The 25,151-nt window shown below is 30.0% G+C and overlaps 1 protein-coding gene across 1 annotated transcript in view; it reads right to left on the bottom strand.

The window, feature by feature from the left end:
- Positions 1–4,038: 4,038 nt before the first annotated feature.
- LOC143235815 (uncharacterized) overlaps positions 4,039–25,151 on the bottom strand; it is a 105,249-nt gene continuing 84,136 nt past the window's right edge. Inside the window, exons 24-29 of the mRNA XM_076474009.1 lie at positions 17,815–17,847; positions 16,845–16,974; positions 15,975–16,082; positions 12,422–12,492; positions 11,891–11,972; positions 4,039–5,965 (exon numbers count right to left, since the gene is read on the bottom strand). Of these exons, the coding sequence (XP_076330124.1) occupies positions 5,923–5,965; positions 11,891–11,972; positions 12,422–12,492; positions 15,975–16,082; positions 16,845–16,974; positions 17,815–17,847 (467 nt within the window). The 3' untranslated portion in view covers positions 4,039–5,922. The remainder of the gene's footprint in view (positions 5,966–11,890; positions 11,973–12,421; positions 12,493–15,974; positions 16,083–16,844; positions 16,975–17,814; positions 17,848–25,151) is intronic.

The following is a 25,151-nucleotide window of genomic DNA, read 5'->3' as shown; positions in this document are numbered from 1 at the left end:
ATTTGATAACAATGACAAGAAGTCCTGTTTTTTTTCTTACACAAATGGCATCCTTAGTTTTGACCATATATACAAAAAGGAAAGCAACTAGTTAATGTCATTCACGATCAGTTCGTGTCTGATCAAATGGTTTTATTAAATGGTCACTCTTATACCGATTTTCTGTAACGAGTCGTGAACCTTGAACTGTCTGATTCACAATAATGGCATGCACAAACACAAAACCAGATTACGTCTGGCCAAAACAATTATGGCTTTTTTTTTTTTTATGCATCCTCAATACTTTAGCAATTCCTTGGTTTCTGTTCATGAAATAATCTTATTTCATCTATCCAAAATTAATTTGGAGCATATCCTTATTCTGATACACTCAGGAAAAGTGTTTTGTGCAAAATTATTATTAACAAATTGAGATGTTGTCTTCAGTACGAGGTTGATCAGCTTTTTGCTAAGTTGTCCACAGCGCTTCTGTCACAATCTTCCATGGTCACTTTGTGTGGACAGTTAAGAAGTGTCAAGCAGCCTGGACCTACTTACTGGAGTGTCACAAAGAGCTGATGTAACTAATTTATTGTCAAGGTGTGGAGAGACAAACAATTAAATAAATTTCGTGTGCTTCTTTCCCTCGTCATCAAATGAAGCAGGTGACACCTAGCGATAATCCAGTGGAATAAGACAGAGTCACCCCTAGGCAAAATTGTGGCCTCTGCAAGCCCTGCATCAGTAAAACTAACAAAAACTGAAGTACACGTTGTCCACCAGAGAGTTAGCCATGAAATCAGGAGTCACTGAGAAGCCTTCTAGGCAATCAAACACTTAAAGCTTGATACCTAAGTAGTTCTTTTGGACAAGCATAGTTTGATGCATGAATTAAAACTATCAATGAGTTGCGTAAAAACTAAATTTCGTCAACGATCAAGGGTTTTACAAGACTGAGTCAAAAGCTAAACGGAGTTCATAACATCGTTGTCACTTGTGTGACACTTCTAAATTGTGATGAGGTAATTATCAACTCCACTGAGAAACATTTCGTCTACCAGATAGTTTCTGTTGTGGCTGGTTTTACAATACTCAGCTGGAAAAAGATAGCAGGTTCCTAAGCTTACTTTCCACTTGTTTATCAAAGTTAGAGTGGTCATTTGTTCATGTCATCAGTGATTGATAGTGCTTTGCAACCCTTGGTTTCTGAGCCCCAGATATTAAGGTACAACTCCCATTTGTGTATGGCATATATAGTTTTCTTGTCAAAAGATTACTAAGTGAAAGGTGTTGCAACCCATTGGTTCCCTAATGTCTAAATAGTTAAAAACTGCTTTCCTGAATTGGTCGTCAGTTTTTCTACGATACACTTTACATCTATAATTAACTTGTGCATTTTCTCAGTTAAATCGATCATGCAACTGAAAAAACAAACGACTTTAACGTGTATTGATGGGCTAGCATAATTAATGTTAAACTTTACGTGACTTTAATGTGCATTAATGGGCTAGCATAATTGTTTACATGATTTTAATGTGTATTGGGGTTGATATAATTCGTGTTACATATTATTTTAATGTGTAATTTGCATAAAATATGGTATTACTGTTTGTTAATATATAGCATAATCAGTGTTATACATGATTTTAATGTGTATCGTAGTTAACATAAGTAGTGTTACACATGATTTTACTGTGTATCGTAGTTAACATAAGTAGTGTTACACATGATTTTAATGTGTATCGTAGTTAACATAAGTGGTGTTACACATGATTTTAATGTGTATCGTAGTTAACATAAGTAGTGTTACACATGATTTTAATGTGTATCGTAGTTAACATAAGTGGTGTTACACATGATTTTAATGTGTATCGTAGTTAACATAAGTGGTGTTACACATGATTTTAATGTGTATCGTAGTTAACATAAGTAGTGTTACACATGATTTTAATGTGTAATTCTGTATAAAATACGGTATTACTGTTTGTTAACATTTAGCAAAATTAGTGTTACTCATGATTTTAATGTGTACTGGAGTTAGCATAATTAATGTGACAAATTACTTGTATTGGGGGTTACCAGGAACCTGTATCATATTTAGGTTCATACAAGACGCGTACTGTCAGGATTTCAAAACAATTTTTATTAAAGTTAAACAAGTTCAATGTTTAAATTAAATTCTAACAGTTGCACTACAAGAAAAACACTCACGTATGGTAGCAACTGTTATAAACAAGTCTGTCATCAAAACATTTGTAGAGGAGACAATAAAAGAAGCTAGAATTCGAGTTTCTTAATTTCAGTTACAATAACCTTTATTCTGTTATAAAATGTATGTAAATACCATCTATCTTGCAACACAATAGACAGTTCACATTGTCCTCACATTTGCAAAGACATAAGCTCAAAAAAAACAAAAAAACTTTTATTCCCAACAAACATTAAACGCCCACAGTAGAAAAGTCTAAACACTCATATGGCTATTTATAAGCTAAAACAATGTATACTCTTCTATTTCTCTTAAGCAAGTTAATACAACATACAACAAGAAACCTTGTAAATTGTAGATAAGGCTGAACTCCAGTAATAAGGCAAACAAACTGTTTTCCTGAAACATACTAATACAAGAGAAAGTCATAACTAATAAATAAATGATTTTCTTTATATCAATATTATTTTCCAGTTATGCTATTGTTGTTCTTTTAAACTGGAAGTGTCCTTTGTTAAGCCCATCGTGTTTTCAAACCTTTAGTTGTGTAAGTTGCCTTGTGTCAGAACTAACAACTATAACTTTACAAATACACATAGTAACATTCCAATATTCAGGGAAGAGAACACTTCATATAATATTTACTGGTAAAACATTACGTTATGTTAACACTTTCAAGGAGTGTTTTAGTTCATACAAAACTACCCAAGAGCTGTTCACGGAGTTCTACAAAATTTTGAATTTAAAGATGAGAAAGGAGGCATCTAGTGAACAGCACCGATCACCAACTGTTGGACTACATCAGTCTCACAAGACAGATTTTAACTGTGAGTTACTCTTATCACCCCAAACTGAGTGGTACTCCTTTTTATTGTTTTTAGCCAGTGATGTGACACAAACCATGGAACTTCAGCTATATAGGTCACACTAACCACTGGGTCGTGCCAACAGTTCCTGAGTCCTACAGGTTACCACACTAACCACTGGGTCGTGCCCACAGTACCCCAGTCCTACAGGTCACTACACTAACCACTGGGTCGTGCCCACAGTACCCCAGTCCTACAGGTTACTACACTAACCACTGGGTTGTGCTAACAGTACCCCAGTCGTACAGGTTACTACACTAACCACTGGGTTGTGCTAACAGTACCCCAGTCCTACAGGTTACTACACTAACCACTGGGTCGTACTCCACAGCCCCAGTCCTACAGGTTACTACACTAACCACTGGGTTGTGCCCACAGTGCCCCAGTCCTACAGGTCACCACAGTAATTACTGGCCATGCTCATAGTACCTCAGTCCTACAAAACCCTACACAAACCACTGGGCTGTCATCAGTGTAAACCATGCAGACAGTACAAGAAATATCAAATTCAACTGAACTGCTCTTTAACATATGGGAAGAAAATAAAAACCTGTATAACTACTATGTAAGACACAGTTCTTCTAAAGGTTGACTACACTACAGCTAGTGTGATATTGTGTCTATTATAATATCCACATAGATTCAAGAGAACTGGAGTACAAAGACTAATCTTTAAAAGTTGACACTGGACCTCATATTCTCATGTTTACATACTAATATTACACTATTTGGGTTTCATAATTAACCTTTCACACATTCTTCACCACTGGAGCGTAGCTACTATTTCTATTCCATAAAACCCCATAAATTAAACAAATATAAACTCTTCCCCTGGTTACTGAGAGTACAAAATGTATGCATATTAAGTTCACATAAATAATGAAATTGCTAAACAGGTACAATATCTACTACTACTGAATTTACATATATCTTAAGAACAGTTTTCCTTAGAAATATTTAACACTTTGTAATAAAACATTATAAACTTAATATGATTAAACTGAACAGACAACATATAACAATCTATAACCAAAAAAACAAAACTATGTTTCCATTTCTATCGTTGAAATTTGTTTGGTTTTCACCAGAAAATGTTTCCACAACGATTTCAAAACATAACTCTTCTTTGAAGATTTTTAAATTTACTAATCATACTAACCAGACCATAACAGTTACTTAAATAAACTTTGAACTTTCTACAACGTGCTATATTCAATGCATTACAGCTTATATTTCAGTAATAAATCAATGGCTGAGTTACCAAACAAGTCAGAAAAACTCAGCTTCAAAATGCATAGTTTCAGTAGACAGAAGGTTCCTTAACTGTCTGTATCACAGCCACCAATATATAAAACCAAGTCTTGGTGCTTACTGTGTTTGATGGGTCTGTACGAACAAAGAGTGGAAATTCCAAGCTTTTTACAGAATTCCTTCCTTGTCATGTCAGTTATGATTAGACAAACTTGTTTTATTAAAGTAACAGCAGACAGAACTAATGTCCCATGAGAAATAAGTGTGTGAAAGTTCACTGAGTCTGCTAGTAGATAATAAATATGTTGAGTGACAACCTTCATTATCAGATACACAGTTTAATTATAATAATAGAACTAACCAATTAATATACCACTGATTCTCCATGAATGCCAATACCTCAGTCTGTAAAAGGTGACATTAATGTTGTTAAACTTATACTGCCAGACAAACCAAAGATTGTTGTTACATTATATTTTATGGACACACTTGTACTGCCAGACAAACCAAAGATTGTTGTTACATTATATTTTATGGACACACTTGTACTGCCAGACAAACCAAAGATTGTTGTTACATTATATTTTATGGACACACTTGTACTGCCTGACAAACCAAAGATTGTTGTTACATTATATTTTATGGACACACTTGTACTGCCTGACAACCCAAAGATTGTTGTTACATTATATTTTATGGACACACTTGTACTGCCAGACAAACCAAAGAATGTTGTTACATTATATTTTATGGACACACTTGTACTGCAGACAAACCAAAGAATGTTGTTACATTATATTTTATGGACACACTTGTACTGCCAGACAAACCAAAGATTGTTGTTACATTATATTTTATGGATACACTTATACTGCCTGACAAACTAATGCTGAAAGTCACAGTTTCTCTACCATCACAAGTCCTAACATCTACAGTCGATAGCTTTTGCTGTACTAAATTATTTGTGCTTAATTTCATAAAGTAGAATGCGAACAACCAGTAATAATAGAGACTGTGCTCAGAGACAAAAATTAAAACCATAATGATGGCATTACTTAACAAGAAAACCGTTGAAAAATGAAACATGGATTTAAAGTAAAACTAAACACAGATACATGTATTTAATTGTTTGGCATTTGAAAACTGTTATTCAAAGATACAAAATGCACACAAAACTTTACAACATTTTAAAATCTATTTCACTATTTAAAAGTAATTATTAGACAAGGTTTTTTAATTATGGAAGAAATATATAAACTGGAACTTTTAATAAGCCCTGCATTTCTTAAAATTATATATTAGAAATACATGATTAGAAAATATAATATTAAACTGAAAATCATATTTCAAAAAAGATATGAGCTCAGAGAATAAATCCTTTATTTATAATATAATTCATCGTTTAACGCATAAGTAAAAAAAATGCAAAGCCAATCTTACGAAGTTAAAATAAAATAATTTCCAAGTTACCAGGTCTGAATCTTTAAGCTAAGACCTCATTTAAAATCATTTTATAACTGGAGACATCAGGTTTTCAGTATAATGAAAACATGAAGTATATGTTTTTGTATTTTTTCACCTGGCATCACTACCAGAAATAATGTTTTATTTATTCCATCAGCTGCTTTTAGATCTAGTTCTAGAATCTTGTACATACTCCCTAAAGTAAAGAAAAAATTTCCATAATTAGGAAAGCAATAATACCATACTACATCACACTTATAGTTAGGACTAATACATTCATTTTCAGGCTGTGTTTTAACAAGGCCATGTCATGTGCTGAGGGTTCTTAAGTTAAAGTAAAATAATGTGTCAATATATCTAGACTAGTAATATATGTAAACCTTAAATTGTTATGTGAAAGATAAATTTACACAAATAGTAAACACAAGCTGAGAGTCACATAAAACTCAACAAAATATCCTTTCTATATACATTGATCTGTATTTACATAAAACAAGTCTCCATCTTGTTTAAAACCTTCTATGATCTTCTACATACATGAATTACAAATAACATCATACAATCATATGCATCATAAAAGTATAAGTGTAAACAATGAATTATGTTAATACTGGTGTCCACCATTACAATACGCTGCATGACAGCTAAAACAAATGTTTCTTGTTTATACCTGCACATAGTTATCTATAATTCCAACTTGAGAGACAAGATGAAAGTCATACATCAATCTTGTCTGACTTTAGAGTTGGATGAAACTGTCCTGTCTATTGTATCCCAGACTCAAAGTACAAAGTGGAGTTTTGGAAAATTGTTTAGGCATCTTTTAGCCTCAAATTCAAAATCTGAGAATGATGATCACAAAGCCACACCCAGCCCCAATACTGTGTACAGGAAACTCTACAAAGTACACTGTGTAAACATTAACACACATACAGTACATGGTTAAGTAAATTACACTACCATGTGTATCACATTGTTAAGTACATTACACTACCATGTGTATCACATTGTTAAGTAAATTACACTACCATGTGTATCACATTAAGTAAATTACACTACCATGTGTATCACTTTAAGTAAATTACACTACCATGTGTATCACATTGTTAAGTACATTACACTACCATGTGTATCACATTGTTAAGTAAATTACACTACCATGTGTATCACATTAAGTAAATTACACTACCATGTGTATCACTTTAAGTAAATTACACTACCATGTGTATCACATTAAGTAAATTACACTATCATGTGTATCACACTGCTAAGTAAGATACACTACCATGTGTATCACTTTAAGTAAATTACACTACCATGTGTATCACATTAAGTAAATTACACTATCATGTGTATCACACTGCTAAGTAAGATACACTATCGTGTATCACACTGTTAAAACATTATACTGTCGTGTGTGCCACATTGCTAAGTAAATTACACTGTCGTGTGTATCACACTGCTAAGTAAGATACACTATCGTGTGTATCACACTGTTAAAAACATTATGCTGTCATGTGTGCCACATTGCTAAGTACATTATGCTGTCATGTGTGCCACATTGCTAAGTTAACGTTATACTGTCATGTGTGCCACGTTGCTAAGGTACGTTATGCTGTCATGTGTGCCACATTGCTAAGTACATTATACTGTCGTCATGTGTTGCCACATTGCTAAGTACATTATGCTGTCATGTGTGCCACATTGCTAAGCACATTATGCTGTCATGTAAAACCACATTGCTAAGCACGTTATGCTGTCATGTGTGCCACGTTGCTAAGCACATTATGCAGTCATGTGTGCCACATTGCTAAGCACGTTGTGCTGTCGTGTGTGCCACAATGTTGAGTACATTATACTGTCATGTGTGCCACAATGTTGAGTACATTATGCTGTCATGTGTACCACTGATGTTGAGTACATTATACTGTCATAAAATTGCCACATTGTTGAGTACATTATACTGTCATGTGTGCCACATTGCTAAGTACATTATAACTGTCATGTGTGCCACGTTGCTAAGTACATTATGCTGTCATGTGTACCACATTGTTAAGTACATTATACTGTCATGTGTATCACATTGTTAAGCACATTATACTGTCGTATGTGTGCCACGTTGTTAAGCACATTATACTGTCATGTGTACCACATTGTTAAGCACATTATACTGTCATATTGTTGCCACGTTGTTAAGTACGTTATACTGTCATGTGTACCACATTGTTAAGTACATTATGCTGTCATGTTGTTGCCACATTGTTAAGGTACGTTATGCTGTCATATTGTTACCACGTTGTTAAGTACATTATGCTGTCGTGTGTGCCACGTTGTTAAGTACACGTTATGCTGTCATGTGTGCCACGTTGTTAAGCACATTATGCTGTCGTGTGTGCCACGTTGTTAAGCACGTTATGCTGTCGTGTGTGCCACGTTGTTAAGCACGTTATGCTGTCATAAAATTGTGCCACGTTGTTAAGCACATTATGCTGTCATGTGTGCCACGTTGTTAAGCACATTATACTGTCGTGTGTGCCACATTGTTAAGTACGTTATGCTGTCATGTGTACCCCATTGTTAAGTACATTATGCTGTCATGTGCCACATTGTTAAGTACATTATAACTGTCATGTGTAATCACATTGTTAAGCACATTATGCTGTCATGTGTATCACATTGTTAAGCACGTTATACTGTCGTGTGTATCACGTTGTTGAGTACATTATACTCTCATGTGTGCCACGTTGTTAAGCACATTATGCTGTCATGTATTGCCACATTGCTAAGTACATTATACTGTCATGTGTACCACAATGTTAAATACATTATACTGTCATGTGTACCACATTGTTAAGTACATTATACTGTCATGTGTACCACAATGTTAAATACATTATACTGTCATGTGTACCACATTGTTAAGTACATTATACTGTCATGTGTACCACATTGTTAAGTACATTATACTGTCATGTGTACCACATTGTTAAGTACATTATACTGTCATGTGTACCACATTGTTGAGTACATTATACTGTCATGTGTACCACAATGTTGAGTACATTATACTGTCATGTGTACCCCATTGTTAAGTACATTATACTGTCATGTGTACCACATTGTTAAGTACATTATACTGTCATGTGTACCACAATGTTAAGCACATTATACTGTCATGTGTACCACAATGTTAAGCACATTATACTGTCATGTGTATCACATTGTTGAGTACATTATACTGTCATGTGTATCACATTGTTGAGTACATTATACTGTCATGTGTACCACATTGTTGAGTACATTATACTGTCATGTGTACCACAATGTTGAGTACATTATACTGTCATGTGTACCACAATGTTGAGTACATTATACTGTCATGTGTATCACATTGTTAAGCACATTATACTGTCATGTGTATCACATTGTTAAGCACATTATACTGTCATGTGTATCACATTGTTGAGTACATTATACTCTCGTGTGTGCCACGTTGTTAAGCACATTATAACTGTCATGTGTGTTGCCACATTGCTAAGTACATTATGCTGTCGTGTGTACCACAATGTTAAATACGTTATGCTGTCATGTGTACCACGTTGTTAAGTACATTATACTGACATGTAAAATGTACCACAATGTTAAATACGTTATACTGTCATGTGTGGTGCCACATTGTTAAGTACATTATACTGTCATGTGTACCACATTGTTAAGTACATTATGCTGTCGTAAAATTGCCACATTGTTAAGTACATTATACTGTCATGTGTGCCACGTTGTTGAGTACATTATGCTGTCATGTGTTGCCACAATGTTGAGTGCATTATGCTGTCATGTGTGCCACGTTGTTAAGTACATTATGCTGTCGTGTAATGTTGCCACATTAAGTGCATTATATGCTGTCGTAATTGCCACGTTGTTAGGGTACGTTATGCTATCGTGTGTGCCACATTGCTAAGTACGTTATGCTGTCGTGTGTGCCACGTTGTTAAGTACATTATGCTGTCGTGTGTGCCACGTTGTTAAGGTACGATTATGCTGTCATGTGTGCCACATTGCTTAGGTACATTATAACTGTCGTAAAATGCCACGTTGCTAAGTACATTATAACTGTCGTATTGTACCACAATGTTAAGCACATTATACTGTCATGTATTGCCACATTGTTAAGTACATTATACTGTCATGTGTGCCACATTGTTAAGTACATTATACTGTCATGTGTACCACAATGTTGAGTACATTATACTGTCATGTGTGCCACATTGTTAAGTACATTATACTGTCATGTGTGCCACATTGCTAAGTTACATTATAACTGTCGTGTGTGCCACGTTGCTAAGTACGTTATGCTGTCATGTGTGCCACATTGTTAAGTACATTATACTGTCATGTGTGCCACATTGTTAAGTACATTATACTGTCATGTATTGCCACAATGTTAAGCACATTATACTGTCATGTGTACCACAATGTTAAGCACATTATGCTGTCATGTGTATCACATTGTTCGGCACATTATACTGTCATGTGTATCACATTGTTGAGTACATTATACTGTCATGTGTACCACATTGTTGAGTACATTATGCTGTCATGTGTACCACAATGTTGAGTACATTATACTGTCATGTGTACCACAATGTTGAGTACATTATACTGTCATGTGTATCACATTGTTAAGCACATTATACTCGTCATGTGTATCACATTGTTAAGCACATTATACTGTCATGTGTATCACATTGTTGAGTACATTATACTCTCATGTGTACCACATTGTTAAGCACATTATACTGTCATGTGTGCCACATTGCTTAAGTACATTATACTGTCATGTGTGCCACATTGTTAAGTACATTATACTGTCGTCATGTGTGCCACAATGTTAAGTACATTATGCTGTCGTGTGTACCCTGATGTTTAAGTACATTATAACTGTCATATTGTGCCACATTGTTAAGTACATTATACTGTCATGTGTTGCCACATTGTTAAGTACATTATACTGTCATGTGTGCCACAATGTTTAGTACATTATACTGTCATGTGTATCACATTGTTGAGTACATTATACTGTCATGTGTACCACATTGTTAAGTACATTATGCTGTCATGTGTACCACATTGCTAAGTACACATTATACTGTCATAAAAAACCACATTGCTAAGTACATTATACTGTCATGTGTACCACATTGTTGAGTACATTATTATGCTGTCATGTGTGCCACAATGTTGAGTACATTATGCTGTCATGTGTACCACGTTGTTAAGGTACGTTATACTGTCATGTGTGCCACATTAAGATATTATTATGCTGTCATGTGTACCACATTGTTAAGTACATTATGCTATCATCATGTGTGCCACATTGCTAAGTGCATTATACTGTCGTATTGTGCCACATTGTTAAGTACATTATGCTGTCATGTGTGCCACATTGCTAAGTACATTATGCTGTCATATTGTGCCACGTTGCTGGTACATTATAACTGTCGTGTGTGCCACAATGTTAAGCATATTATACTGTCATGTGTGCCACATTGTTAAGTACATTATGCTGTCATGTGTACCACATTGCTAAGTACATTATGCTGTCGTGTGTACCACATTGCTAATTACATTATACTGTCATGTGTACCACATTGCTAAGTACATTATACTGTCATGTGTACCACATTGCTAAGTACATTATACTGTCATGTGTACCACATTGCTAAGTACATTATACTGTCATATGTACCACATTGCTAAGCACATTATACTGTCATGTGTATCACATTGTTTAGCACCATTCTCTAGAAAATGTAACAAATACGTTTAGGTTCAGAACTACATTTCATCTAGTTGTTAACTTAATTTAACAGCATAAACATATTTAGCCTATGTACATGATGCTGACCTGAAATTATAAATGATTCATATGAAATAACTGTTTATGTTTTTATAAAAAATGGTATAATAATAAATTCATACATCCTTTCATAAATTGTATTTTTCTCAAACAAAATGTTTATGGTTACTCGTAATATATCCCCATTTAAGAGACAAAAACCCATAATGTTTGAGGACATACTACACTAGTGAAGACATCTGATCACACAGCTATACTTACATATCAATGGTATTAATAGAACTGTAAGGACAGTAACTTTCAACTTGAACATGGCAGCTTTTATGACACAGCATGTTGCAGTCTACAGAAAAGAAAAAATAGACTCTACATTCAGTATCGTGGAACAGACACAACACACAGTATGAAAGAACAGACTTAACATACAGTGTTATAACAAAACATCAGTCACTTATAATAACGGAACCTGTGTTATAACAAAACAGCCATTTATAATAACTGAACCTGTGTTATAAAGGAACATCAGTCCACTTATAATAACCAAAGCTGTGTTATAGATGTAGGAGTTATATAATTTAGCTAGTGTTTGTTAATACGAGTGTTTCTGAACAGATGTTTCATAAATTATACTTGAACTACAACAGACAGATAAGATTGTCACAATGAACTAATAAATGCGATTTAACAATACAACAAACATAGAATAAGAGAAAAAAATTTATGAATCTATTAATATTTCACAAAGCATGGAAAACAACTTCTGTTTGACCATAATGTTAATATGAAACTTACCTCTACACTTATAACCCTGCTTACCAGGACGGCGAGAAAGATGTTTACCACAAACTTCACAAACAGTTGATCTGAAATATAACAAACATCTTAAACAATCTTCTAAATCATACAACAATGCTCTTACTCTTATTTCTGTTACAAATACACGTAACTTCAGTTATTTTTAGTGTTTCTAGAAGAAAGGATGTTATTATTTAACATAATATAAATCAGCGATTTATCTACAAAACATGTTTCACAGCTCGTCAATCATTTCACACATTTTTTCAGGCAAATTCCAAAATTTTTCTGCATTTGGAAATTCCTTCTTTCTTACATTTCATTTACTTGTTCATTTTCATGCATTATGTGTATGTGTGTGTTTTCTTATAGCAAAGCCACATAGGGCTATCTGCTGAGCCCACCAAGGGGAATCGAACCCCTGATTTTGCATTATAAATCCAAAGACATACCGCCATGCTAGCGGGGGGGCTCATGCATTATGACATGAATCATTGAGCTGAACAGCCCTGAATTAAGTGAAATAATAATATGAGATAATGACAACATTATGATTACTTGGATTATTGAATAATGAATAATTTAATATTCCAAAAAAAACTGTTTGAATACAAAGTGTATGTTCAATCTACACTTTGGTCAACGTCTTGTTATTTGGTTATATTAGTTTTAAAGAAACCTGCCCTTCATTAGTAACCCTGAACATAAGGTAAGGTGGATCTATATCTTAATCATAAGGTAAGGTGGATCTATATCTTAATCATAAGGTAAGGTGGATCTATATCTTAATCATTCTTCCAACGGACTTCTTCAATTCAGTTACTTCCCTGTGAGAACTTGCCCTGCATCTAGAGATACCAAAGTCACAGGCCAACAGATCACAGTACTAATAACCAAATAACACACGTTGATTAGGTGTAGGTTGAGAACTGGACCTCCCGTGAACTTGCATTCTGAGATTAAACAATTATCAGAACCCTAAGTTATTCATTAGATATTGTATTATGTGTCTATGTAACATGAAGAATGAATAGCAGCCAATTACACTTTCTTTGCTTCACTTATCCAGTGTATAGGTTTTTCTCACTGTGACTACAAAACATGTTCACACCAACATTTTGTTTGGATTATTTAAGTAATGTGAAACAGTACAGATAAAATACATTAACTTCAATACGCAAGATTATTTTTGTAACATTAATTAATTCAATTATCAATTCAATTAGTGCATTATTTTACAAACTGATGCTAACAGGTAACTTTTATGATAATTAAAGAAATCTTAGCTTCAATAACTCATCATATCTAGGTCAGTGTTACAATTAGAACATTGTTTCTTGTTCTTGGTACAGATGATATACATTTTTCTAATCAAAGGTTTGCTAAAATGCCTTAAAGTCTAAAAGCATGTTTGTTATTATTTCATAAACAATATGTGTTAAGTTGCTCTTAATGGTAAAAATGCATTGTTTACACCTATTTTCAAATGTCATAGAGGTTATAACTTTTACCTAAAGTTCCACAATTTTCAAAATTACTGATCATTGAATAATAAGTAATTTTATGGAAAATAATTTCAAATTGTTTTCCACATAGGTGTTTGATCCCTGAAAGTAAGACTGAAATAACAAAATGATATATCCAACAGCTTTAGCATGTATTATAGATGTAAACAAATACTTTATGATTGTGTGAAAACAACACAAAATGATATATCCAACAGCCTTAGCATGTATTATAGATGCAAACAAATACTTTATGATAGTGTGAAAACAACAAAATGATATATCCAACAGCTTTAGCATGTATTATAGATGTAAACAAATACTTTATGATTGTGTGAAAACAACACAAAATGATATATCCAACAGCCTTAGCATGTATTATAGATGTAAACAAATACTTTATGATAGTGTGAAAACAACAAAATGATATATCCAACAGCTTTAGCATGTATTATAGATGTAAACAAATACTTTATGATGGTGTGAAAACAACACAAAATGATATATCCAACAGCCTTAGCATGTATTATAGATGTAAACAAATACTTTATGATGGTGTGAAAACAACAAAATGATATATCCAACAGCCTTAGCATGTATTATAGATGTAAACAAATACTTTATGATAGTGTGAAAACAACAAAATGATATATCCAACAGCTTTAGCATGTATTATAGATGTAAACAAATACTTTATGATAGTGTGAAAACAACAAAATGATATATCCAACAGCTTTAGCATGTATTATAGATGTAAACAAATACTTTGATGGTGTGAAAACAACACAAAATGATATATCCAACAGCCTTAGCATGTATTATAGATGTAAACAAATACTTTATGATGGTGTGAAAACAACACAAAATGATATATCCAACAGCCTTTGCATGTATTATAGATGTAAACAAATACTTTATGATAGTGTGAAAACAACAAAATGATATATCCAACAGCCTTAGCATATATTATAGATGTAAACAAATACTTTATGATAGTGTGAAAACAACACAAAATGATATATCCAACAGCCTTAGCATGTATTATAGATGTAAACAAATACTTTATGATAGTGTGAAAACAACACAAAATGATATATCCAACAGCCTTAGCATGTATTATAGATGTAAACAAATACTTTATGATAGTGTGAAAACAACACAAAATGATATATCCAACAGCCTTAGCATGTATTATAGATGTAAACAAATACTTTATGATAGTGTGAAAACAACACAAAATGATATATCCAACAGCCTTAGCATGTATTATAGATGTAAACAAATACTTTATGATAGTGTGAAAACAACACAAAATGATATATCCAACAGCCTTAGCATGTATTATAGATGTAAACAAATACTTTATGATAGTGTGAAAACAACACAAAATGATATATCCAACAGCCTTAGCATGTATTATAGATGTAAACAAATACTTTATGATAGTGTGAAAACAACACAAAATGATATATCCAACAGCCTTAGCATGTATTATAGATGTAAACAAATACTTTATGATAGTGTGAAAACAACACAAAATGATATATCCAACAGCCTTAGCATGTATTATAGATGTAAACAAATACTTTATGATAGTGTGAAAACAACACAAAATGATATATCCAACAGCCTGAGCATGTATTTTAGATGTAAACAAATACTTTATGATAGTGTGAAAACAACACAAAATGATATACCCAACAGCCTTAGCATGTATTATAGATGTAAACAAATACTTTATGATAGTGTGAAAACAACACAAAATGATATACCCAACAGCCTTAGCATGTATTATAGATGTAAACAAATACTTTATGAGAGTGTAAAAACAACACAAGATGATTGATAAATTATTACACCAATATGATTGATATTTTTTTATAAAAACCACATATCGCATCACTTTTCAATCTACAAAATAATAACTATCACAAAATCACTTGTTTCTATATAATGTAACACACTATATAAAAATTACAGAAAGATATTTATGAGTTTATTGGAAACTAGAAATTTGTAGAAGAATGTTATATTACAATACACACCCAGACAGATGCTTGGCAACAAATATGTGGTCATTATATATGTGCAGTTTTGTACCTCTCTTTCCCCATTTGCTACGATTAGCAAGAGATCCTGGAATTATATAATGTCTGCAGAAAACAAAAGATATTAATTAGTGAATGACTAGTTGTGAAGCAATTGTTGTAATCATTCGAGCACTAGATTTCATAAATAACAAAAATGATGAAAATAGGTAAATGTGAAGCACATATATTTATATCAAATAAAACATAAAACAGGTACTGTACTTTAGTTAAGCATTACTGGCAGGAGAGCTCGTCCAACAGATATAAATCTTTGTTAAACTTTGAGGTTCTTAAGCAACAATAACAGAATTTCTTTTTCTTCTTAATGCTGAATAAATTCATAATGCACCTAAATGAATAAAACTAAATCTATAGGTACTGTAAGGTAAGAGTATTAAACCTAATAGTGTTTTAGGAAATACATTCTTTATTCAGCCCTTTAAATAAATCACCAAGGGAAAACAAACAATTTAGTGTTTGAAAATACTACACACCTTACACTGTTGTCTTATCACAAATAATTTATTATAATCATGTTTATGTTTGAATTTCATGTTCTGAAAAACAAATATGAAAACCTGAGTTTCTTTTAAGTATTACAAGTTCTCTTTTTTTTCGCTCTATTTGAATACAAAATAAATATTAGTATAGAGATTTGAAGTGTTTTTGAGAAACATGTAAATAGTCAATTAGACAGTTGTATTCTGATTCATTTTTGGTATCCATGGAATATAAGACACCTATATGTTTTTAAGTTGTGCTTTTAAACACATGGGTTTAAAATTATTCAGAATAATTACCAAACACCTCAATATTGAGACTTACTTAAGTACACCGTTCTCATTAGTTTCAACAACAAGAGTAGAGTTTTCATGTATGTAAATGCGTGTGGAAGATGCACTGATATCAGAGTCTTCACTTATACTGCTACGAGCACTGCTGTTCCCGTCACGGGCTGTGGACAACAAATGTTAACTTTCTTCAGATGGTCTCAAACAGTTCTATTTACAATCTATAATTTCTATCAATTACCTCTTATTACTTGAACAAATATCAATTCCACAGTACTCATTCCATTGGTTCCTGGCATTCCAGAAGAATGTTATCCTTTACAATATAAATAGTGTAGACTGACAAAATTAAAGATACAGTATTGAACAAAAACCTTAAGTTATCTACACAAGTTCATAATCAATTATAAATTATGTCCAAAAAGTTAATTACACAAACAGAGAATAGGAGAGAACATACAGAACATTCTGGAATAACTCCTCTCATCTTTAAAATATTTTTGTTTTTGTTTGCTCTTAAACTAAAATAAATGTTTAACATTTTAACACTTATTTCCCTTTCTTTTAAATACATATTTGTTGTCTCAAGAAATGTACACAACTAGTTTTACATTAGGACCTATAAATGTAATATATATTAATACTGTCATGCCCTATCCACAATCCTGTTTAGTTCTCCATTATTATTTCTTTTTGTTCCATGTGCTCATTAAGTTCTTGTACCACCATTCTAATTATTAACTTATAAATCATGTTTACTAGTGACTACACATTTAAGAGTTTGAAATACTTGAAGAGAATAAACAGTTTCCAAGGTGGAAACAGATGACAAGTCTAGAAGTAGATAATAATAATAATCAAAAGATTACACTAACTTATGATGACTTAGTTAGCAGCGTCGTATTTCTCACAGAATAGTGTTGTTTCAAAACATGTTACACACATGAATTCTCTGAAAGAAACACCAAGAAGACAGCTGAAGGAATATGATTTCATTAACTTACCTAGTCCTGGTACATCTAGGAAAGCATTACCAGCTGAAAATAATGAAAAAATATGGCTATACTAACAAACATAAGTTCATCAAAGTCTAAAACAATTAAATATTAAAACATATCCACAATCTTATGATAAACTGGCTTTCAGTGGTTCATTAAAAAACAAGCATTAAGAAACACACTGTAATTCATATCTCAGAATTCTATCAATCTTTCATTATTTATTTGATTTTGTTAAATTCCTTGGAATGACGTTTGTGATGTATTGGTGATTGAAAAATACCAGTCTATACAAGTTACTGAAGTTTAAGTAACAGATGACAGTCTACATGAAAGATAAAGCCTACGTGACAGATAACAAAGTCTATGTAACAGATCACAGTCTACATGACAGATAAAGTTTAAACTCCAGATGACAGATTACAAATGACAAAATGTATATAGTAAAGTTTAAACTCTAGATGACAGATTACAAATAATGACAAAATGTATATAGTAAAGTTTAAACTCTAGATGACAGATTACAAATAACGACAAAATGTATATAGTAAAGTTTAAACTTTAAATGACAGATTACAAATAATGACAAAATGTATATAGTAAAGTTTAAACTCTAGATAACAGATTACAAATAATGACAAAATGTATATAGTAAAGTTTAAACTCTAGTTAACAGATTACAAATAATGACAAAATGTATATAGTAAAGTTTAAACTCTAGGTGACAGATTACAAATAATGACAAAATGTATATAGTAAAGTTTAAACTCTAGATGACAGATTACAAATAACGACAAAATGTATATAGTAAAGTTTAAACTTTAGATAACAGATTACAAATAATGACAAAATGTATATAGTAAAGTTTAAACTCTAAATGACAGATTACAAATAATGACAAAATGTATATAGTAAAGTTTAAACTCTAGATGACAGATTACAAATAATGACAAAATGTATATAGTAAAGTTTAAACTCTAGATGACAGATTACAAATAATGACAAAATGTATATAGTAAAGTTTAAACTCCAGATGACAGATTACAAATAATGACAAAATGTATATAGTAAAGTTTAAACTCTAGATGACAGATTACAAATAATGACAAAATGTATATAGTAAAGTTTAAACTCTAGATAACAGATTACAAATAATGACAAAATGTATATAGTAAAGTTTAAACTCTAGATAACAGATTACAAATAATGACAAAATGTATATAGTAAAGTTTAAACTCTAGATGACAGATTACAAATAATGACAAAATGTATATAGTAAAGTTTAAACTCTAGATGACAGATTACAAATAATGACAAAATGTATATAGTAAAGTTTAAACTCTAGATGATAGATTACAAATAATGACAAAATGTATATAGTAAAGTTTAAACTCTAGATGACAGATTACAAATAATGACAAAATGTATATAGTAAAGTTTAAACTCTAGATAACAGATTACAAATAATGACAAAATGTATATAGTAAAGTTTAAACTCTAGATGACAGATTACAAATAATGACAAAATGTATATAGTAAAGTTTAAACTCCAGATGACAGAATTACAAATAATGACAAAATGTATATAGTAAAGTTTAAACTCTAGATAACAGATTACAAATAATGACAAAATGTATATAGTAAAGTTTAAACTCTAGATGACAGATTACAAATAATGACAAAATGTATATAGTAAAGTTTAAACTCTAGATGACAGAATACAAATAATGACAAAATGTATATAGTAAAGTTTAAACTCTAGATGACAGATTACAAATAATGACAAAATGTATATAGTAAAGTTTAAACTCTAGATAACAGATTACAAATAATGACAAAATGTCTATAGTAAAGTTTAAACTCCAGATAACAGATTACAAATAATGACAAAATATATATAGTAAAGTTTAAACTCTAGATAACAGAGAACAAATAATGACAAAATGTATATAGTAAAGTTTAAACTCCAGATGACAGATTACAAATAATGACAAAATGTATATAGTAAAGTTTAAACTCTAGATAACAGATTACAAATAATGACAAAATGTATATAGTAAAGTTTAAACTCTAGATAACAGATTACAAATAATGACAAAATGTATATAGTAAAGTTTAAACTCTAGATAACAGAGAACAAATAATGACAAAATGTATATAGTAAAGTTTAAACTCCAGATGACAGATTACAAATAATGACAAAATGTATATAGTAAAGTTTAAACTCTAGATAACAGATTACAAATAATGACAAAATGTATATAGTAAAGTTTAAACTCTAGATGACAGATTACAAATAATGACAAAATGTATATAGTAAAGTTTAAACTAGATGACAGATTACAAATAATGACAAAATGTATATAGTAAAGTTTAAACTCTAGATGACAGATTACAAATAATGACAAAATGTATATAGTAAAGTTTAAACTCTAGATGACAGATTACAAATAATGACAAAATGTATATAGTAAAGTTTAAACTCTAGATGACAGATTACAAATAATGACAAAATGTATATAGTAAAGTTTAAACTCTAGATAACAGATTACAAATAATGACAAAATGTATATAGTAAAGTTTCTAGATGACAGATTACAAATAATGACAAAATGTATATAGTAAAGTTTAAACTCTAGATGACAGATTACAAATAATGACAAAATGTATATAGTAAAGTTTAAACTCTAGATGACAGATTACAAATAATGACAAAATGTATATAGTAAAGTTTAAACTCTAGATGACAGATTACAAATAATGACAAAATGTATATAGTAAAGTTTAAACTCTAGATGACAGATTACAAATAATGACAAAATGTATATAGTAAAGTTTAAACTCTAGATAACAGATTACAAATAATGACAAAATGTATATAGTAAAGTTTAAACTCTAGATGACAGATTACAAATAATGACAAAATGTATATAGTAAAGTTTAAACTCTAGATGACAGATTACAAATAATGACAAAATGTATATAGTAAAGTTTAAACTCTAGATGACAGATTACAAATAATGACAAAATGTATATAGTAAAGTTTAAACTCTAGATGACAGATTACAAATAATGACAAAATGTATATAGTAAAGTTTAAACTCTAGATGACAGATTACAAATAATGACAAAATGTATATAGTAAAGTTTAAACTCCAGATGACAGATTACAAATAATGACAAAATGTATATAGTAAAGTTTAAACTCAGATGACAGATTACAAATAATGACAAAATGTATATAGTAAAGTTTAAACTCTAGATGACAGATTACAAATAATGACAAAATGTATATAGTAAAGTTTAAACTCTAGATGACAGATTACAAATAATGACAAAATGTATATAGTAAAGTTTAAACTCTAGATGACAGATTACAAATAATGACAAAATGTATATAGTAAAGTTTAAACTCTAGATGACAGATTACAAATAATGACAAAATGTATATAGTAAAGTTTAAACTCTAGATGACAGATTACAAATAATGACAAAATGTATATAGTAAAGTTTAAACTCTAGATGACAGATTACAAATAATGACAAAATGTATATAGTAAAGTTTAAACTCTAGATGACAGATTACAAATAATGACAAAATGTATATAGTAAAGTTTAAACTCTAGATGACAGATTACAAATAATGACAAAATGTATATAGTAAAGTTTAAACTCTAGATGACAGATTACAAATAATGACAAAATGTATATAGTAAAGTTTAAACTCTAGATAACAGATTACAAATAATGACAAAATGTATATAGTAAAGTTTAAACTCTAGATGACAGATTACAAATAATGACAAAATGTATATAGTAAAGTTTAAACTCTAGATAACAGATTACAAATAATGACAAAATGTATATAGTAAAGTTTAAACTCTAGATGACAGATTACAAATAATGACAAAATGTATATAGTAAAGTTTAAACTCTAGATGACAGATTACAAATAATGACAAAATGTATATAGTAAAGTTTAAACTCTAGATGACAGATTACAAATAATGACAAAATGTATATATAGTAAAGTTTAAACTCTAGATAACAGATTACAAATAATGACAAAATGTATATAGTAAAGTTTAAACTCTAGATGACAGATTACAAATAATGACAAAATGTATATAGTAAAGTTTAAACTCTAGATAACAGATTACAAATAATGACAAAATGTATATAGTAAAGTTTAAACTCCAGATAACAGATTACAAATAATGACAAAATGTATATAGTAAAGTTTAAACTCTAGATAACAGATTACAAATAATGACAAAATGTATATAGTAAAGTTTAAACTCTAGATAACAGATTACAAATAATGACAAAATGTATATAGTAAAGTTTAAACTCTAGATAACAGATTACAAATAATGACAAAATGTATATAGTAAAGTTTAAACTCTAGATAACAGATTACAAATAATGACAAAATGTATATAGTAAAGTTTAAACTCTAGATGACAGATTACAAATAATGACAAAATGTATATAGTAAAGTTTAAACTCTAGATGACAGATTACAAATAATGACAAAATGTATATAGTAAAGTTTAAACTCTAGATGACAGATTACAAATAATGACAAAATGTATATAGTAAAGTTTAAACTCTAGATGACAGATTACAAATAATGACAAAATGTATATAGTAAAGTTTAAACTCTAGATGACAGATTACAAATAATGACAAAATGTATATAGTAAAGTTTAAACTCTAGATGACAGATTACAAATAATGACAAAATGTATATAGTAAAGTTTAAACTCTAGATAACAGATTACAAATAATGACAAAATGTATATAGTAAAGTTTAAACTCTAGATGACAGATTACAAATAATGACAAAATGTATATAGTAAAGTTTAAACTCTAGATGACAGATTACAAATAATGACAAAATGTATATAGTAAAGTTTAAACTCTAGATGACAGATTACAAATAATGACAAAATGTATATAGTAAAGTTTAAACTCTAGATAACAGATTACAAATAATGACAAAATGTATATAGTAAAGTTTAAACTCTAGATGACAGATTACAAATAATGACAAAATGTATATAGTAAAGTTTAAACTCTAGATGACAGATTACAAATAATGACAAAATGTATATAGTAAAGTTTAAACTCTAGATGACAGATTACAAATAATGACAAAATGTATATAGTAAAGTTTAAACTCTAGATGACAGATTACAAATAATGACAAAATGTATATAGTAAAGTTTAAACTCTAGATGACAGATTACAAATAATGACAAAATGTATATAGTAAAGTTTAAACTCTAGATGACAGATTACAAATAATGACAAAATGTATATAGTAAAGTTTAAACTCTAGATGACAGATTACAAATAATGACAAAATGTATATAGTAAAGTTTAAACTCTAGATGACAGATTACAAATAATGACAAAATGTATATAGTAAAGTTTAAACTCTAGATGACAGATTACAAATAATGACAAAATGTATATAGTAAAGTTTAAACTCCAGATGACAGATTACAAATAATGACAAAATGTATATAGTAAAGTTTAAACTCTAGATGACAGATTACAAATAATGACAAAATGTATATAGTAAAGTTTAAACTCTAGATGACAGATTACAAATAATGACAAAATGTATATAGTAAAGTTTAAACTCTAGATGACAGATTACAAATAATGACAAAATGTATATAGTAAAGTTTAAACTCTAGATGACAGATTACAAATAATGACAAAATGTATATAGTAAAGTTTAAACTCTAGATGACAGATTACAAATAATGACAAAATGTATATAGTAAAGTTTAAACTCTAGATAACAGATTACAAATAATGACAAAATGTATATAGTAAAGTTTAAACTCTAGATGACAGATTACAAATAATGACAAAATGTATATAGTAAAGTTTAAACTCTAGATGACAGATTACAAATAATGACAAAATGTATATAGTAAAGTTTAAACTCTAGATGACAGATTACAAATAATGACAAAATGTATATAGTAAAGTTTAAACTCTAGATAACAGATTACAAATAATGACAAAATGTATATAGTAAAGTTTAAACTCCAGATGACAGATTACAAATAATGACAAAATGTATATAGTAAAGTTTAAACTCTAGATGACAGATTACAAATAATGACAAAATGTATATAGTAAAGTTTAAACTCTAGATAACAGATTACAAATAATGACAAAATGTATATAGTAAAGTTTAAACTCAGATGACAGATTACAAATAATGACAAAATGTATATAGTAAAGTTTAAACACAGATAATGACAAAATGTATATAGTAAAGTTTAAACTCCAGATGACAGATTACAAATAATGACAAAATGTATATAGTAAAGTTTAAACTCTAGATGACAGATTACAAATAATGACAAAATGTATATAGTAAAGTTTAAACTCTAGATGACAGATTACAAATAATGACAAAATGTATATAGTAAAGTTTAAACTCTAGATAACAGATTACAAATAATGACAAAATGTATATAGTAAAGTTTAAACTCTAGATGACAGATTACAAATAATGACAAAATGTATATAGTAAAGTTTAAACTCAAATAATGACAAAAGATGACAGATTACAAATAATGACAAAATGTATATAGTAAAGTTTAAACTCTAGATGACAGATTACAAATAATGACAAAATGTATATAGTAAAGTTTAAACTCTAGATGACAGATTACAAATAATGACAAAATGTATATAGTAAAGTTTAAACTCTAGATGACAGATTACAAATAATGACAAAATGTATATAGTAAAGTTTAAACTCTAGATGACAGATTACAAATAATGACAAAATGTATATAGTAAAGTTTAAACTCTAGATGACAGATTACAAATAATGACAAAATGTATATAGTAAAGTTTAAACTCTAGATGACAGATTACAAATAATGACAAAATGTATATAGTAAAGTTTAAACTCCAGATGACAGATTACAAATAATGACAAAATGTATATAGTAAAGTTTAAACTCTAGATGACAGATTACAAATAATGACAAAATGTATATAGTAAAGTTTAAACTCTAGATGACAGATTACAAATAATGACAAAATGTATATAGTAAAGTTTAAACTCTAGATGACAGATTACAAATAATGACAAAATGTATATAGTAAAGTTTAAACTCTAGATGACAGATTACAAATAATGACAAAATGTATATAGTAAAGTTTAAACTCTAGATGACAGATTACAAATAATGACAAAATGTATATAGTAAAGTTTAAACTCTAGATGACAGATTACAAATAATGACAAAATGTATATAGTAAAGTTTAAACTCTAGATGACAGATTACAAATAATGACAAAAT

This window comes from Tachypleus tridentatus, chromosome 12 (genome assembly GCF_004210375.1).
Source record: "Tachypleus tridentatus isolate NWPU-2018 chromosome 12, ASM421037v1, whole genome shotgun sequence".
Lineage (NCBI taxonomy): Eukaryota > Metazoa > Arthropoda > Merostomata > Xiphosura > Limulidae > Tachypleus > Tachypleus tridentatus.
This window is presented reverse-complemented; position numbering and strand designations above follow the sequence as displayed.